The sequence below is a fragment of the Papilio machaon genome, chromosome 14, assembly GCF_912999745.1.
Source record: "Papilio machaon chromosome 14, ilPapMach1.1, whole genome shotgun sequence".
Classification (NCBI taxonomy): Eukaryota; Metazoa; Arthropoda; class Insecta; order Lepidoptera; family Papilionidae; genus Papilio; species Papilio machaon.
The window spans coordinates 5,662,839-5,681,861 of NC_059999.1; the positions used below are offsets into that span (position 1 = coordinate 5,662,839).

The following is a 19,023-nucleotide window of genomic DNA, read 5'->3' on the forward strand; positions in this document are numbered from 1 at the left end:
TATGCTTTTAGTGTTATATTAACAAGCTTCAACCATGAACATCTTAGCGCTTGCAATGGACAACAATGTATTATAATAAAAATGCTTATCGAAAAATAATATATTCAACTAAATATATATAATTTTGCTATAGAAAACCCATGAATTTACTGGTCTGTGATTTATATGAAAGAACTTATGTCGATATTTTCGAGTTGGGACAATTTTATAATGCCAGAGAAAAGCGCTCTACAAATTAAACTGTGTTCAAGATTAATGTAGGTACTTTTTCTCGTACTAAAAATATTATTCGTCAATTTTGACTTTGGCATTGCAATTTTGGGTTCAGCTAATTAAAAAAAATGTATGTTATAAGGAACAAACATATCTTCGAATTCTGATTTGACATAACAAATCCAGGAACAGATAGTTCGAGTGTTACTATTATACAATTACATTCCATTAGCAAACAGCATTCAGAGCGACCTTGGTCGGATGGTGATCCAATCAAATCCAACAAAAACCAGCCCATTTGATTACCACGTGAAATTATAAAAGGAACCTCGAGAACAGAAGTCCGGTTTTATAACACGGAATGAAACTATACATAAACAACTAATTAGTCACAGAATGATATAAATAATATGTAAAAACTGTAACTATTATCAAATTAGTAGCCTTTTTGATAATAGTTACAGTTAAGCCCGATGGGAAACGCGGAATAGTAAATATGTAACTCGTTTATATGTTTATTATATAATAAAAAAATAAAAAATGGGACCCATCTGCAAGTACTTCCTTTCGATTAAAATAATTTTTATCAAAATCGGACCACCAGAGGCGGAGTTTCGCGGTAACACACATAAAAAAAATACAGTCGAATTGATAACCTCCTTCTTTTTGAAGTCGGCTAAAAACAGGCAAATTTTATAACAACCTAACAAGTTATTAGTAACTACGAGGTTGGTAACTGTTGTTTTATATAATAAACATGCGATTGTTGGATAAACAGTAAATTATCTGTTTTAAATTATTTCTTTGAAATGAGCTTACTTATCAAATTCAATGTTAACGTGTTACAAATATCTTTTGCTGACGAAGTCATTTATTGTCGATAGATTTGTTTTGGGAAATTTGTGGTTAAATTGATGATATAACTATGTCTGTTTTTAAGGAATCAAAATGGTTTGCGTAGGATTATCTGAAAATCTCCTAAAAATAATACAATAAAGTAAAACATCAAAATAAATACCGAATCTTTGGCATACTACAATAAAAAAGTAAAGTGCCAAATTTTAGCAAGATGCGTTGAGCGGTTTTGGAGATACCTTCTTAAAAACATCCATCCATCCATCCATAACTTACAAATTTATAATATTAGTAAGATTAACTTATTTTGTACTGTAGAACATAAGGTAACAACTTTGTAACATAATAGAATCATCTTATATTACACCTAGCGCAGGAGACAGAGCTCTAAGTCCGTAAAAATATTTTTAATTCAATAAGGGATTTTAAGTTTTTTAATCACTTCTAAAATCAGTTCTCAAATGGTAATTGTAGTAATCAATAATTAATTGAAACAATTTTCTAAGAATTTTATTCTAACCGATAAAGCTCCACGGAAACCAAAGGTATCATTACAAAGGTTGTCACGACAGTCGAATGATAGTATTAAACCTATATTTAAATTAACTCGACAATGAACGTTATGTTCCGTTGACACATTCTATAGCATTTTATACTTCGACAACCCCTTGACCGCGTTAATGCAAGATTTATGACCTGAAACACCTTATTAAAAACAATAAAGGTGGTTTAGATAAAGGAAAAGTTGTCAATACACTCTGATGTCCAGAGTTGCAAGCTTGCATGAATTGTTCAAACAATTTTAAGACTACATAATCACGATGCGACTATTGTACATTAACAAACAATAATAATTAACATGTAACAAACATAACTATTTGGACATGTGGAACTATGTGGAATGATGACGATCACATAAACAAAAAAGTAATGAGATTGAACGTGGATGGCTACAAAGGTAGAGAAAAACCAAAGAAAGTATGGGTGGATTGTATGAAAGAGGATATGCGTAATAAGAGAGTGAATTCAGATATCATGGCTGATAGATAGGTATGGAGGAGTAGTACATACTGTGCCGAACCTCCATAGGGACAATGGCAGGCTGATAATGACAAAGTATAAGGTATATGAAAATTTTGTTTTAAACTCTTAAAGCTAAGATGCTATTTAAACCTTCTTAATGTTATTAAATTAAAAATAAAGAAAATTGCTTGATACCCGATAACTTTTAATAAAATGAAATATGATGAACCTCTATTCCAATAATTTTCTACTCTTCTGAAATCACAAAAACAGTTATTTTGGAAAAGAGCTATTATTGTTTGACAACTTTTATGAAAGTTGCAGACTGATAGCCTCGGAAAGCGACAGCAGTAACACGGTGCGCGTTGGCGCGAATGCTGGAAAAAGTATTGGGGAAAGCAAAAGGTATTTGCTGAAAGATGATGGAAAAAATAATAAAAAATACTAACCATTTAAATAAGGAATCCGCTTGGTATCCCACCAGTTTGTTGAATTATTCAATGTGTTGATTAGAAAATTGGTTTCAATATTATTGCATAATTCATTAAAATACCTCAAACACTCAGATCTGTATCACACAGATTATGTTACGAGCAAATAGTAATTTTGTATTAAACAAGTTAGTCTTTATGCAGTGTTAAGTTCAGGTTGAGGAGATTGGATAAACTTTGACTTAATTTTGAACTAATCGAAGTTTCTAGTGCGAAGATATCTCTATACTTTAGCTTTACGTAAAATGAGACAAAACAAAAGCACAAACAAATGAAGAAAGAGTAATTTTATGTAACATGTAAAAATATATCCAAATTTAGATTTTTATTTATAACGTAACCTGAAAATTAGGAAATAAAATTAAATGCAAATTAACTAAATATGAAATGTACGTAATGTCAAATGTAATGAAGTGTTTATTTTCATAGCTTTAGTATTTCATAGCTTGGCGACTTGGTGAACGCGGAATTAAAAGAAGGATTAATAAGTAGCCTATGTGTTTTTCCAGATTATATTTAATATCTAAGCCAATTTCATCGAGATCCGTTGAGCATTCTTAGAGTTACCTTCTACCAAACGTCCATCCATCCATCTAAACATTCGCATTTACAATATTAGTAAGATTAGTAAAATAGACCAACAAACTTATCTGCTCCGGTGGGCAAAAATGAAACTAAATTACAATAGCTCACTAGCCAATATCAACACTTGTGACAAGAATTGTCTTATCTTGTCATTTTCTGACTGAAGCTGTCTTGTCATTCACATATTTTTTCTGGCAGATACCCGCAATAGTGGCGCTCTAAGGCAGCAATACTCTCGCTGGGTTAAATAACTTGGTAAAAGTTTGGATATGATAGAAATGTCACTTGTCAAGCTTTAATTAGAGTGTAACTGTTGAGTACCTTTTTGTCATTTGAAATGATGCATTACTCTGATTTGCAATGTAAAATTAAACATTGTAAGCCGAATGTCCTTTTATTGTGTGACCTTACAAAACATGATAAATGAGTTTCAACTTTCTGTGTTAGGGAAAAGTTTCAAATTCGAATGTATCCGTTTCGTATCCGGTCGCTAAAATTAAATCTTATCTGCTGATCCTTTATGGTGACAATGACATACTTCCTTAGGAACTTGACTCATGTTTGGCAGGTCAATGTGAACTGTACCACGGTAATTGGTGTCCGAATATTATTTACAGGATTATTATTAGTGTTCAACAAGCCTTACATAATTTAACTTGAAAGATGTCTAAATTATATACATACTATCTACCGAATGCAGTCTTTATCAGCTTATAATGATACTAGCTATCAACCGCGATTCCGTCCGCGCGGAATTAAAAAACTTGAGAGGTGTCAAGGGACACCCGGATGGAACGAAGTTTTAGTGAAGGAACCAATGTTTATTCTATGAATAAAAAACTTAAGTCTTTACAAGAAGTACATTTTATTTCTATGAATTTTCGTTATATATTGTCACGTCGTTGCCATGGTGAAGTAGCGCTCATTCGTCGTTAACATACTTACTATAGCAAAAAGTGTCGTGACAACTTTTCGTAAGAATTTTTTCCGTCTAGCCCCCTTTCACAACGCGCGATAAGGAACTTCGTTCCAAAAAACCTAATAAGCCTACGTGTTCTTCCAGACTATGTTCTACATCTGTGCCAAATTTCATCAAGATCCGTTTAACCGTTCCGGAGATACCTTCAAACAAACATCCATATATCTAAACATTCGCATTTATAATAATAGTAATAAGTATGAAGAAAGATGAGGCATTTTATAAAGTGTCAAAAAATTGTAAACACAACGAAACATTCACAATTTAATCAATCAAATAAACAGATATACTGTTATTTATTCTCATATTTTTGTGTTCGGTTTTTTTTGTTTTACGATTTGTACCATAAATTAGTCACATTTTTGTAAGTCACAACAATCTCAATGACTACTTTTGCCAAGAAGGACATTTTTTAAATCTTTTTCAGTATTTATTTTCAAGGCTGTAGGAAGTTTTCAATAAAAAATAAAAGCAAATACGTAAAAATGCTCGTATAAAACCTCAGTATATAACATTTACATGTTTTGCTTTTGGGTTAACAAAATACCAAAGTTACCTACATATAGAGATTGTAAAAATTATCATATGTGTAAACAACAAAGTATTATTGATACGTTATATTTTGATACATCAGAAATATAATATATTTCACGAATTAAATATAATTATGTTTGAGGGAATTAACAAGCCAACGACAACGGACCTCACGTCCGTGACGCAGATGGTCCACGGATATCTTCATTCTCCTTAATACATCTACTCATATGCTCATCATTTTTTGCTGATTAATGAATCGTATTTGCAAAATCCGAAAGCGGGGGAAAGGTTGGACCGATACGAGAACCAGTATCATTATCGAGAGCGTGTGTTTTTAAAAATACAACCAATCACGAGATAAGGTCGGATTTTTGTATCCAATCATGTGATTAGGAATCGATGTTACAGTTATAATGGTCAAATAATTGAAATTATTACCTAATGTTATTTAATAATTAAAAATCAAACTCTTTCATTTTACTTTTAAATGAATAAATTAAGACTAGGATGTTATTCCATCTGATGGTATTAGCAGTATTTTTATTTACTCGTGTATCCTGTTGAGCCGATCGAGAAATCCCATTGGCTCAATTGATTGATAGGATGATTGCTAGTCCCAACGGGAAACATACATTAACTCGTTCCTTATTGAAACAACACCTTAAAGCTACCTGCTTATAGGTGTAGGTGAGTAGGTAACATAAGATGAGTCGTCAACCGTTTATCCCCTTACAAAACAAAAAAGGTGAGATAAACACTATTCTGGCTTACCCGTCTTCTGACGAGGCCAGGATGATGTTTAAGTTGACCGACATGTGTTTAAGAATCAATGTAGATAATTAGATGTAAGGTATATTTATTGGAAGGCTTATGGGGCGATATGGTCGCATTGCGACAAAGCCTCTTAAATTACTAAATAAAAAAATAAAAAAAGAAACAACAAGATACATAATTGGACGGATAGATCGATGTTAGGAACTTGATTCAATCCTTTGCCAAACGTACCAAAAAATAGAGAACAACTGTATGTTTAAATTAACAAGCAAGAAAACTTAAATATTTACCGTTCATTTCGTTACTTATCTACTACTTATTACTTTGTATACTTACAATATTAATAAAATTGCAGTGTCTGTATTTAATATCGAAAAAAAAAGTATATTCCATACACATGATGTAAAAAAAAATTAAACATCTTTGTCTGTCTGTCCGTAATGTCTGTCTGCAAGGCCGCGTTCGTTTCGTGTAATCTCCGCAACGGCTAGACCGATTTAGACGAGACGTTGATGGGTAGGTAGCTGATGCACACGGGCAAATCATAGGATGCTTTTTTCAATTCTGCGCTAGCGAAGTTGCGGGCGATTGCTAGTGTAGAAATAAAAATGTGTATTTTTAAACGATGTTAATAATTTTATTCCTACGACCCGCGGCATCCTATATGAAAATGAGGCTGTATATGTTACATATAACGAGTAGCCGAAATCGGGTCGAGGTAAATTGCGATGTATGAACATTGAACAGTTTTTATTGGTTTCCGTTCTCACATAAACTCCCCCGCTTTTGTTGCAAAATTTTTATAACTGCTGTTTTAAACTGTTAAACTTTTACTGATTATATGTAGGTCTGATCATGATTTTAAATGCAATCTGTGTTCTGAGTAATGATATATTGGAAATATTAGATGCTAGCTGTCGCCCGCGCAGTTGCACGGAATTAAAAAAAATGTAATAAACAGCCTATTTGTTCTTCCGAATTATGTTCTACATCTGTGTCAAATTTCATCAAGATCCTTTGAGCCGTTCCGGAAATACCTTCAAACAACCATCCATTTAAACATTCGCATTTATAATATTAGTAAGATAATTGATTGCACATAAAAAAATTGTTACTAATCTTGATAAAGTAAATGTAACAACAAGTTACTATATTTGTCACAGCTTTTACTTATTTTTTTTAAACTACTTATTGTGTCTTCTTATATAAGTGTTCTGTATACGATAACTGGTTAGTATTTCAGTTTTATGAACACAATTATTTGCCTATTTTAAAGATAATAAACACTTATAGCTCAGTAATTAATTTCTGCGCTCCATGACAGACAATAACCGTTCAAGGTTAAAAAAAAACTAGAATATAGCCTGATATTGATACAAGTCAGGAAGTCTATGTTGATTACATGCTTAGCTCAGTTTATTTGTGCATGTATATAACAGAGGCGTCTCAATGTTTTTATGTGTTTAAATAAATCCAACCTGTTTTGCAAATTATTTTAACACAGTTATTAAAATATTCTTTTCTGAATATGTAATTATACAATTAATTATATTTTTTATATACGTAAAACACCGTTTCCGTGTATATTATTATTTAGAAATGCAGTTGCCCGCTATTTCGTTAACACGGAATTAAATAACAAAATCTAGTAATAGATAAAGTCTATGTCACTCTGGGATAGTGTATCTTACCAACAGTGAAAGAATTTTTCGCCTATTCAACGCAAGCAAACAAATAAACAATCAAATCTTTCCTCTTTGTTATATTAGTATAGATTAATGATTTAAAAAATTCACTAACTTGAGAAGAATGGAAAAGTAAAGTAAAAAAACTTGAGAGGTGTCAAGGGACACTCGGATGGAACGAAGTTCCTTTCGATTAATTAGTGAAGGAACCAATGTTTATTCTATGAATAAAAAAACTTGAGAGGTGTCAAGGGACACCCGGATGGAACGAAGTTCCTTTCAATTAATTAGTGAAGGAACCAATGTTTATTCTATGCATAAAAAACTTAAGTCTTCACAAGAAGTACATTTTATTTCTATGAATTTTCGTTATATATTGTCACGTCGTTGCCATGGTGATATAGCAAAAAGTGTCGTGACAACTTTTCGTAAGAAAGTAAAAAAGGGAATGAAAACATCCCTATTAATTGCACACATGTTAATAACTACAACAAATTTATAGAGATTGATTATAAATCGTAAACTTGCCAAAAAGACCTTGCCTTCATTTGACTTTACCTTAATTAACATTTTACGTTAATCTTTGACAAAGAGTGTTTGTACATTCTTACATTTGTCAAAGGCTAATGTAGTGTTAAGGTTAATTTATTTAATCTAAAAAGGGTATAATAACATAATTTAGTTAAACTACTTAAAAGGTAAACTGTAATGATACCCGTTTCAAATTCTTTGCGCAATTAACATACGAAGTGTCACCATATATACCTACTATAAAATCTATACTCATATATCCTATGACTGTCAATCAAATATTTCCTATTTCCTACTCTATTAGTATTATTACATCGTTAGCTATACAACTAATATAATTAGAGTGGCTGTTTGTAATTAAAAAAAAAATTACGAGTTTAAGGGTGAATTTCAAAATATTTTTGGTGAACAAACACGTTTTATTAAAATAAGCGTGGTTTATCTGTAGGTTGAAATAGGTTGTAACATAAATTATTGCCTCTCATGGACAGCTTTTTTATTTCGACAAAAAAAGGCGAATTAACGTTACTAAACTTATATTGTTAAAAAACTGTTGTTACGAAAGCTGTATGAATGAACTTTAAAGTTAGTATCGCTCATTCTCTCTACTCTTTTGTTATTTATTTGAAGGAAAGAGATGAATATAAAAGAGTATTTGTCAGTATGAAAGAATTGTTTGTTTTTGTATTCCCAAAGAGGCTTAGAAGAGGGCGAAAAAATTATCAAGACATGTGTTGTTTGTATGCCTAATGTTTAATTCAAAGAAATCTTTCTTCTTAAAGTTTTCTGTCAGTTTTTTTTAATTGTTTTTGTCAGAGTTTTTTGTGTAAATGAGTTGAGTGACTATAAGTCTTTAAGTTGTATACTTTTTCACAGAATCAAAAATGCAGATAACCTATTTTTACCCAAAATTTAGGAACGTAAAGGGGTAAATTTATTTAATTTATACCTTTTCTACACACATGTTTTACATATCTTACTAATATTATAAATGCGAAAGTTTAGATGGATGTTTGTTAGAAAGTATCTCCGTAACGGCTCAACGGATCTTGATGAATTTTGGCACAGATGTAGATCGATTATGTAGAGATTTGATCAGATAGACCATAGTCTGGAAGAACACATAGGCTACTTATTAAATTATGATTTTAATTCCACACGGGCGGAGTCGCGAGCAACACCTAGTTTTATTTATACAAATTTTTACTTCATTGCACAATATAATAATTTTAATTAGACAATCAATTTTAAACATATTATCATTCTGCACCTTGAAAGAGAAATCGTACTTTTTATAAACGTAAATTCGAAAATAATTTTTCAAAAATAAAACTTGAATAAAAACTTTTGGTGTCAAGGTAGTTTCTTAACATTGACTTTGACTAGTTCTTTAGTATTTTTAGCATCATGTGGCTGTTTTTTTTTGTTCTTCCATATATAAATGTAACAATATTTCTTTGTTTGTCTCTCGTGTCTAAAATACTAGACATATTCAGATGTAACTTTACTAGGATTATGTAAGGATGTCAGAAAAGGTTTTTAACTGAAAATATCTAGATAACAAAATGAAAACATTCAAACTATACACTCTATTTTGACATTATGACATTGAGGTCCTAACATGGAGGTCCTAATCATAACAAAATACACTGTTTTTCACACACATTTTAGCAGTATATGTTATCCGTTTGTCGCACGCTTATATTAAAAATTACCAGAAATGATGATTGATATATGATTATGACTCCTTAAATGCGATCTTAACAAAACAATAACGAAATACCTATATCGGAAGCAGTGTTTTTGATTCATACTTGAAGTTAACACATATTCCTATACATAGATCAATCACTAGTGGGCAATGGGTTAAAAGACATGTATAACTGTATTTTTACAGGGAGTTTTTTTACTGTTTGTTATTATATTATATTGTTATTATGTATTGTTACTCTGACACACCTATACCAAACATAATTCTTTATTAGTTAACTAGTCTTTTAAACTTACATTACAAAATCTAAAAGACATAAAAAATTAATTACGTATTGTTAATGTACAATATTGACATTATAATTATATTTCGATCAGGTAGTTTTTGTTTGATATAAAATTATATGGTTTTTCCTGCATAATTGAATGTTACTAGTAGAATATAAAATAACTGGAAGTAGATTATTCCCACCGTGAGTCACAATGGAAGAAAACAACGATTTTGTAATGACAAAAATATAAAAGGGGAATGTATCTATGGACTTCTTATATCGTTTATATCGTTAACTCTCTCAAATGCTTCAATGAACAACTGAAACACTTTTCTCATAAAAATAAATATGTTATAACGGATTCGAGTCCAAACCTAAAATTCGTAAATTGCAAAATATTCTATAATTAAATATTGTAAAACTTTGTCACTTAACTATATAATATTAGCTACCCTTATGTTAGAAAGAAAGAAAACACACACACAAGGCACAAACTTTACACAGCGAAGAAGGGGCAGACTAAACGTTACAATATTATTCATTAATTTATTAATTATTTCTGCACAAAATAGGGGTAGGTTCTGAGCCCCTCGGTGGTGAGTTGATGATGATGATACAAAATACAATAGAACTTCAGTAACTCAGAGGTTAATAAGAACTGGATATGTAATCCGCATGTCCTAGGTTTAAATCCCGCCATGTACCAACGTGTTTTTCGATTTACATATGTACATTTATCGGACGTTCTTACGGTTCTTACATCATGATCCAATCTGAACATGTCTTCAAAGAAAGATATGTGTGAAGTCAACCAAACCGCACTGGGCCAGCGTGTTTGACTATGGCTTAGTCACCCCTTAGGGTAGACTCTGAGTCCCTCAGTGGGGACGTATGGGAAGCTAATGATACAAAATACAACTAAATTATATTATGTATCACTATCACTTCACAAGATATGCAAACAGCCAAATATCAAAATGGCCACCATGTACAGATTTTGACGTGCCTCTTCTTTTCTTCACTACATTAAGGGAGATCTAGGTAACCAGGTTATGAGGAAATACTAAAAAGTACCAAAATACGTGAATCAAATTTTGTTAGAAGATGTGTCACTACAAAATTAAATATTAGTAAATAAAACTTTTGTTATTTATATTATTATAGATCTCGTTAATCTTTTAATAAATTAGTAAATGATATAAGATTAACAAATATATACCAGCAACTGACATTTACTTAAGTAAATAGCATACGGTGAATAGTAACATAAGAAAGGGCAAAGCTCATATTGTACAAGTAAATGTATTACTTACGTTTATAAAATTGTTATATGAAAATCTTACTAATATAATATATGCGAATATTTAGATGGATGTTTGTTTGAAGGTATCTCCGGAACAGCTCAACGGATGTTGATGAAGTTTGGCACAGATGTAGAACATATTCTAGAAAAACACATATTCTAGTTATTTCGTTTTTATAATTACGCGCGGACAAAGTCGCGAGGGACAGCTAGTCATATTTATGATTGACATTGCATTGGAAACTGTACGTATAACCGTTATAAGGAATCGTATTAAAGGACGTTTTCTAACGTCCGATTTAGAATGGATTTTTAGACGAGACACAAAACAAAATAATAATTTTGTAATTCAGGAGGACAGATTATTACGTTTCGGGTAGGAAATAAAGCCTTAAATGTCGCAGCAATGAAATTTAACGTGTGATTTTTTCTTCCTTTATTTAAGCAAATCATTAAATACGACGGTTTAATGGATTGCGTCGCATTCAATTTTTAACTATCCAGACGTTTTCAGCCTTATACAGTTAAATGTCAAAAGTAAGTACCTACAGAAATACATATTTTACGTTAAGTTAATAAATTATTCTATAGCCTAACTTTAAAAACTATTCGGGCCTAACCAAAAAAAACTTAGATATATTGTTTTAACAGAATTTTGGAGATATTAAGGATAAAACATACTCTTTTATAACCATGTTGAAGTCCATAATATCAATCACCGGCGGTCAAAAGGTTACAAGTGTCTAACTAAACAGTGTCTGATTTTTTAGAGTAATAAAGTTTAATTTACATTAATTCTATCAATCTACTCCGTCTGTACGACTAAATATTGAACTAATTGGATTTCTGACCAATTACAAAGTAACGTAAATACGTTTTTACGTAAAAATAATTTTGATAATTATTGACCCGTACGTAGGCTTGACCCACAGGCAGGGATCCAAAATTTAGTAGATAAGATTTATTAAACGTAACATACAAACACTCATGCTATGTATTTACAACATCGTTTATAGTTGGATCCGTTACTCTACAATAATTTTTTTAATTCCATTCTAACATTTTAATGCAGGTACTTTGGAACTTTACTAATCAACTAACTAAGATAAACATCTGCGATAATTGTTGTAAATATTAAACAAACTACCAACCGTAAACGGTTAAAAATCACAGTTTTAGTTAATTTAATTATTATGTGTGAATTATTGAATAACTGTTTGCTTCCGAAATCCTTAACCACCAATAGTGTTCACCATCATCATCATCATCATCATCAACCTGTCCTTTGCCATACGGATAGTAGACACAGTTTGTACTACTATTCCTTACATCTCTACCAACCGTTATATTCACTCCCTTCTTACACATATCCTCTATCCTCAATCCGTTCATACTTTCTTCGATCTTTGTTAAGCTTTTTTTATTAATAATTAAAACATCTATAGACTCTTGTTCCGTACTCTTTGTTTCGCATATACCTTATTTTTCTCGATTTCCTTTTTTATATATTTACCTACTTTATAAGTAGCTGTTGATAACATACAAAAAAGATTGCGCTGTGCGCACTGGCCACTCAACCCCGGGGCCGGTGTTGCCGCAACAATAGCCAATGTTTTTTTTTTCAGACTACCTATGTTCTACGTCTGTGACAAATTTCATTAAGATTGCTTATGCTGTTCGGGAAAACCCTTCAAACAAACTTCTATCCATCCATCCATATAAACTTTCGCATTTACAATATTAACTAGTTGTCACCCACGTCTCCTTCCCGGCGGAATTTAAAAAAACGCAAAGAAGACTTTCTTTTATGACTAGCTCGAAGTATTTTTACAAAAAGTTAAATAGTTTAACCTTACCCGTCAGTCATAAATGAAAGATTGACTTATTAATATTAATCCACGAAATTAAAAAAAAAACCAGACATCAGACTAAAATCGATCAATATTTAAAGGTAAAAAGGCAAACATTCACATCCGCATCTTTCAGTGGACCCAATTTTACGTAATCTTAGGTTTTACGAAGGCCTAATCTTAGTCGTCTTTCTCTTCCCACCCTTTTCTTTTAAGTTAAGGATGGGTAGCGGAAGTGGATTTGATGGAGGAGAAGATGCATAGGAAGGTTAAATATTAACTTCAAACTTTCGTGGTTTTTACTAATATAATGTTCGTAAGAGCTCAAGAGTGTTTGGGAGCTCAAACAGTCTAATCGTGGTAAGAATCCCGTTTCTTACGAACATTATATTAGGTTAAATATTCTCTCTTTGTGCGACTCCTCCTTCGTCGATTGAGGGTAGGCAACGCATCTGCAATTACGAATGTCTATGGGCAGGGGCGGCTTCGCCGCGGGGTCACGGAAGCAAGCTCACGCGTTCCCGTGGCCCCGCCATAAATACAGAGGGCAGTCAGGTTTTAGTGGGTATTCCGGTCGCCTTCTGCGGCTGGTGAGTCCCACACTCCCTACGCCATTGCACAGCCCGGAGCAGGGGTGCGTAAATGCATTTCCTGACTTAAAAAAAAAAAAGGGGGCGGCTTCGCCATTTCGGCGAATTCATGTGGCCGCTTGCTCGTTTTCCATCTTGTAATATAAAAAAAACACTATTATTATAAATGCGAAAGTTTAGATGGATGGATGGATGGATGTTTGTTTGAAAGTATGTTCAGGACGCCTCAACGGATCTTAATGAAAATTTTCAGATCTATATAATATAGGTATAGTCTGCAAGAACACATAGGCTACTAATCAAGTTTTTTTTTAGTGGATTGCGAACGGAGTCGCGACAGCTAGTAATTTGAAAATATAATTTAGGTACTGAGTAGAATAAAACAGGTTCAGAGATTTTTCTCCTTGTCTGTACTTTTGATACAGATAGGCACACGTCTGTACAGTCACCTACAAAGTTTTATACAACTCGCTACGAATTGAAATCTTGCTATTAAGTCGTTATCGATTGATTAGAACTAACTCTCTATTTAATCTGCACTACGATAATTTTACAACGTTAAACTTGATATTAAAATTAATTACAAACGAAATTCATGAAAACTATAATACAAACAAGAAAAACATTTACGATGACAAATTATCTACGTAACAATATTAAATTTAGGTAAATGTTGTTTCAGCTGCTCGATATTTGAAAGTCAACACAGACAGAAAGAAAACAATGCAGAATACATATTATATAGAAAATATATAAAACAGATCATCGAGACTATGTCAAAATTATACTAACGAAACACTTAAATAAATAAATTAAATACAAACAAACTATTCGCGTAAGTCAAGAAAGACCTTAGGTTAAAAAGGTGAATTTTAAAGATTAGAGTGACATCTTATGGTATCGAAGATAATCGATTTTTAATGACTGTGGCGACTAAAATTATTGTCTATTAGCTTTTACCTGCAACTTCGTCTCTGCAGGATTAAAAAAGGGTGAAAACTTTCTCATGTTTTGTTATAGACTAGCTGACGCCCGCGACTCCGTCCGCGAAGAATTAAAAAAAAAACACAAAAAGTAGTTTATGTGTTCTTCCAGGCTGTGTTCTCCATCTAACTACAACAAATTAAACCGATACCCGTTAAACCGTTCTGTCGATATCTTCTAACAAACATGTATCCATCCATACATTATCTTATACATATATTAATATAATAGAACGCTATGTACATCTTGAGGAAAATTAACATATGAGAAAGAATCAGTACTGTTAATTATCAGATTTTTGTTACAGTGTACAAAAATAACTAGAGAGCATTTCACGATAACTAAATATAACCAATCATTAATTACATTTCCATATAAGATAGAGAAGGACGCCGGGTAAGAGTTTTAATAAACTGAAACATCTAGAAAATTCGAAAAGACATCGATTTTGCTAGTAATTTCAAGATTTGTCCAACCCAGTCAAGTTTTCTACAAGTAAAAAAATTTACGAGCCTTTCCCTCCAACCTTTAAAAGTTCATAAATTAGAAAGATCGACATAATTTAACGCGGGTAAAAAATGACTGTTTTAGTAAGGTCTGGCCTTACTAAAAACAACTATATCGGGACCTCATTTAAAACTATTTGTGTATATGGATATCTATGGGCGACACATCGTATTTCAAGAGAATAAATACGTAAAATTATTTCAAAGCTGATAATGATCGTCTTCAATGATTGACCTTCGGGTAACGTGCATAGGATCCGCGAATGGCAGCCGGGTTCTTTGACCATTCATAACGAGGCTACCAGCGGAAAGCGTAACAATTCCAAGTAAAATATTAATTAACTGCAGTAAAAACCTATTGTCGCCAATATTAATACGGAGCTATATTTCTTATTTCAATTTCAAACTTAATAATAATTTCCAACAATGAAATTTAAAACTCATACCAAACTTGCAGTATTTTTTATTTACATCAATCTATACTGGTTTAAATTTAATCGTTCTAAAGATCGCTATAGCATATGTAGACCAAAATCTAATCTTTAGAAGGCGATAAAATAATTTTTGTACTCCATTTCATACAAAATAATTAAAATAATTGTCTGGTCAATCTCAAAGATCGAATATTGTCTGTCGTAAATGCATAAATTAAAAAGCTGTTCATACTTTATAATCAAAAAGCGGCGCGTTTTAATATTAAAAAAATATATACATTAATTAAATTGCGGAGACCTTCATAATGAAGCAACTATCTGCATTTTATTTATCTAACATCTTACAAATGTACTGCAAATATGCAAAACATGTAATTCGGCTATGCATTGAACTCAGTCCACCTTTCACTCTGGAATAGGACCCCTCGGTGCGTTCAAAATCAAGTACCGTAAGCCTCAAGGCCAACAATAATACAGTACATAAAATACCAGAATATAAAATCTTATTGTAATATCTTTAAATATTTTATATAATAATTTCACATTTTGTTTGTCAACCGCCAAGCAATTGTGCATTTAAAAAATTAATTTCCAGTGTGTGTTTTAAACATCGATAATATGAAAGTCGTCGTATTTTTGACCTTGCCCGAAAATAATCGAATCTGTTCGATTTTCCAGAACAATCTACAAAAGTCTCGTAAATTGTTCTTAGAGTAAACGTTGAAACAGTTATCACAATCTTGTATTTGCTAAACAGTTTGTATACAATTAATAAACAGTTTTGGGTAAATTAACTTTAAATCTCGTTCCATTTCTGCAAAAAGCTTTCAATATTATTTGAAATTTTTCTAGTAAATTTTTAAGTTATTATTTAAAAATTTACCTGTGTTTGTAAATAATATTCCTATTTTAAATATGGAGATTATACATTTATATATAAACGAGTTTTTTTTTAAATATCATAAGGTGGTAAGCGAGCAAGTGTAATCAGAATTCGCCGAAATAGCGAAGCGACCGCTGCCCATAGACATCCGCATTTACCAACGCCTTATCATAAAAGGACAAAAATTAGGCCTCCGGCACGCACACTCGTCAGACGAAACGCGGAACTACTACCACTTGACACCTGCCTTCTTTGTGGTCGTGATATTACACTGGTCGAGCAGGCCAATTCGTGCAACAGATATCATTTCTGCTGGCGTATGCCACTGTTGATTAGAGTATACTAATTCATTCAATGAAATTCATCCCCTAAAGGATCAAAATGGGGTTTCATTGTGCATGGCGCAAGTTATATATTTGGCTGAATTACTTGATTATTCATAAACGCTTTTAACAACGTGTTTCGTGCTTTATATATTTAGTTATAGGAAACCACTAGTAGTAGAATAAAGGACCGTCAATGAATACCCTTATTCATCTTTTATATGATTATTTTGGTTCTTGCCTAAACTCTCCACATCCATTATAATAATGTCAGATTTTTCTGGACCGACACTAGCCAAGGCCAAGATCCTGCCGTCTTTGGGACAAACTACATAATTGGTCAAATCGTCTTGGAGGAAGTAGCGACTTTTTACATCACTTTCTGAAAGCTAGTAAATTAGTTCAATATTGTCTAATATGAAAAGATTTTTTATATTCTTGGTTAGACTATATGATAAGGCCAAATTAAATTACTCATAACTTTCTCTATCCTTAAACAGTAAAATTGTTTTGTCAGTTATTATCCGTTACTTATACATTAAATCGTATCGTTTCGTTTTTGTTCGTAATAATTAGTTAAGCGAGGTCATGCGATTACTTATACTGTGCCTAATAAAAATCACCTGGTAATACGAGAATTATATATGCAATTGAACTGTTTTACGAATACGGAATATTAAAATCTTATTTTATAAATATTAAGATAAAAAAAAATTTTTGCTCCCCGTTTAAACCACTCACGAGTTTATTAAACGAACATGAATACATACTCACGAAAACCATTAGGTACTTCTATTGAGTCAGTCGGGTAATAACAAGGAATATATACTTAACAAAATTACGTTCGCGGCTAATTGTATTGTAAGGACATTGAAACGTTCATGAAATGCAATATTAAGTTAAATAGAATTTAAATATTAAAACTATTAAATCAGGGGATAAACATACAAAATATAAACGTATAAAAATACTGTACATGAATTATTATAACATAATAATGAAAAACTTTACTTACTTTTTAGTCTTTCTCTCTTCTTGGAATCGAACCCAAGCAGTAAGTACGGTAGGTTAATGTATTAATTCTGATGTTGTAATAAGGCGACTACAGTAATTTCCTATCTTTAACACTGTTTACAAAACACTCAAGGTGGTAGATAATACTAAGTAGGGTCACGTATTACCGTTTTATTATGCAGGTCAGGTTAAAGGCTATTTTACAGAAAAAACCGAATGCAACCATTCTACTCCTAAACGAATCAATTCATTAACACGCACCGATTCACTAGACGCAATTCGATTTTAAGTCTATATATTTTATTCAAACAATTTTGCGTGATTGGTTACAATATTTATAAACTTAAGTAAATAACAAAAAAATTAAATATAACATAGTAATCACAGTTCCTAGTTATTAACATTGGAGCGAACCATAAAAGCAAAAACAATTGAACAATGAAATAGATAAAAAAAATCAATATTTCTTACCTGCCAGTTTACAAAACAATCACAGGCCCTGAAAAATCAGCCCTTTATTCTTTGTTTGAAATTGAATTCTAGTTTTGCATTTTTATTATGTGTGAAAAAACGAAAAATAAAATATTACAAATACTGGCTAAAAAAAAAACAATAAAGAGCTTAAATGACATTGCCCTGAAATTCTTTTGCCTATTTTATTATCTATGGTTAAATTTCAATAAGAAAGAAAATTGCAGTGGTATGATTACTAGTTTATAACATCGCAAAAAATGTTAATAGGACACAAATCCTGCTGAAATTATATAAATAATTTATTCTTATTATAATGATTTGGTTTTTCATTGTCTATGTTTATCATAAGTTGACAATGGAATCGTACTAGCTGAAAATATCGCGACCAAAAAAAAAATAGGACAGAATTGCGAGTAGTGTGCGCTATTTTATGTATCAAATGAAAGGAAGCAGGAGCGAGGGGGCGCATTGTTCCATACAGCTTTTATATAAATGAAGCGAGCCATTTCGCAATCATTCCAAGTTGGATTCTCGCCGCGTCCTATCGGGGAGCGAGAGCCGCATCGGTTTCGCGCGCAAAAGTGACAGATCTTAAAGAATAGCGTAGTTTTATTTACATATTAAATTTTCAATTATTAATAAATTTACGCTTTCAATATGGCTGTTACAAGTGCTAGAAGCATTGTGAACATCAAAGAGAAGGGACACTTCGAACATGAAAATGCCCGGATTAATAAATATACGGTAAATATAATTTTAATTTCTATTTATTTATCTCTTATACACTTATATTCTTATATTATTCTAATCATATTGTACAGTATCAAAATTAAAATGTATAAATATTAAATATAATATCAACGTGAAAAAAGAAAATCGCTGAAACCTAACCTAACCTAACCCACCATGACATAATTAAATTCAAAACATACAAAATGCCAATGAACATTGCCGGCCCACTTAATTCGAAAACGTGAATGAACTCAAAATATAAACAACATAGTCAG

General features: G+C 31.7%; 1 protein-coding gene across 2 annotated transcripts in view; it reads left to right on the forward strand.

The window, feature by feature from the left end:
* The window catches only part of LOC106713948 (arylalkylamine N-acetyltransferase 1), a 52,432-nt gene that overhangs the window by 9,518 nt on the left and 23,891 nt on the right, over positions 1 to 19,023 (forward strand). Inside the window, exon 1 of one of the 2 annotated variants that reach the window (XM_014506857.2) lies at positions 18,546 to 18,760. The exons of the other annotated variant lie outside the window; for it this stretch is intronic. Coding sequence (XP_014362343.2) covers positions 18,674 to 18,760 — 87 coding nt within the window. The 5' untranslated portion in view covers positions 18,546 to 18,673. Of the gene's footprint in view, positions 1 to 18,545; positions 18,761 to 19,023 lie in introns of those variants that run through there. 2 annotated transcript variants of the gene reach the window in all.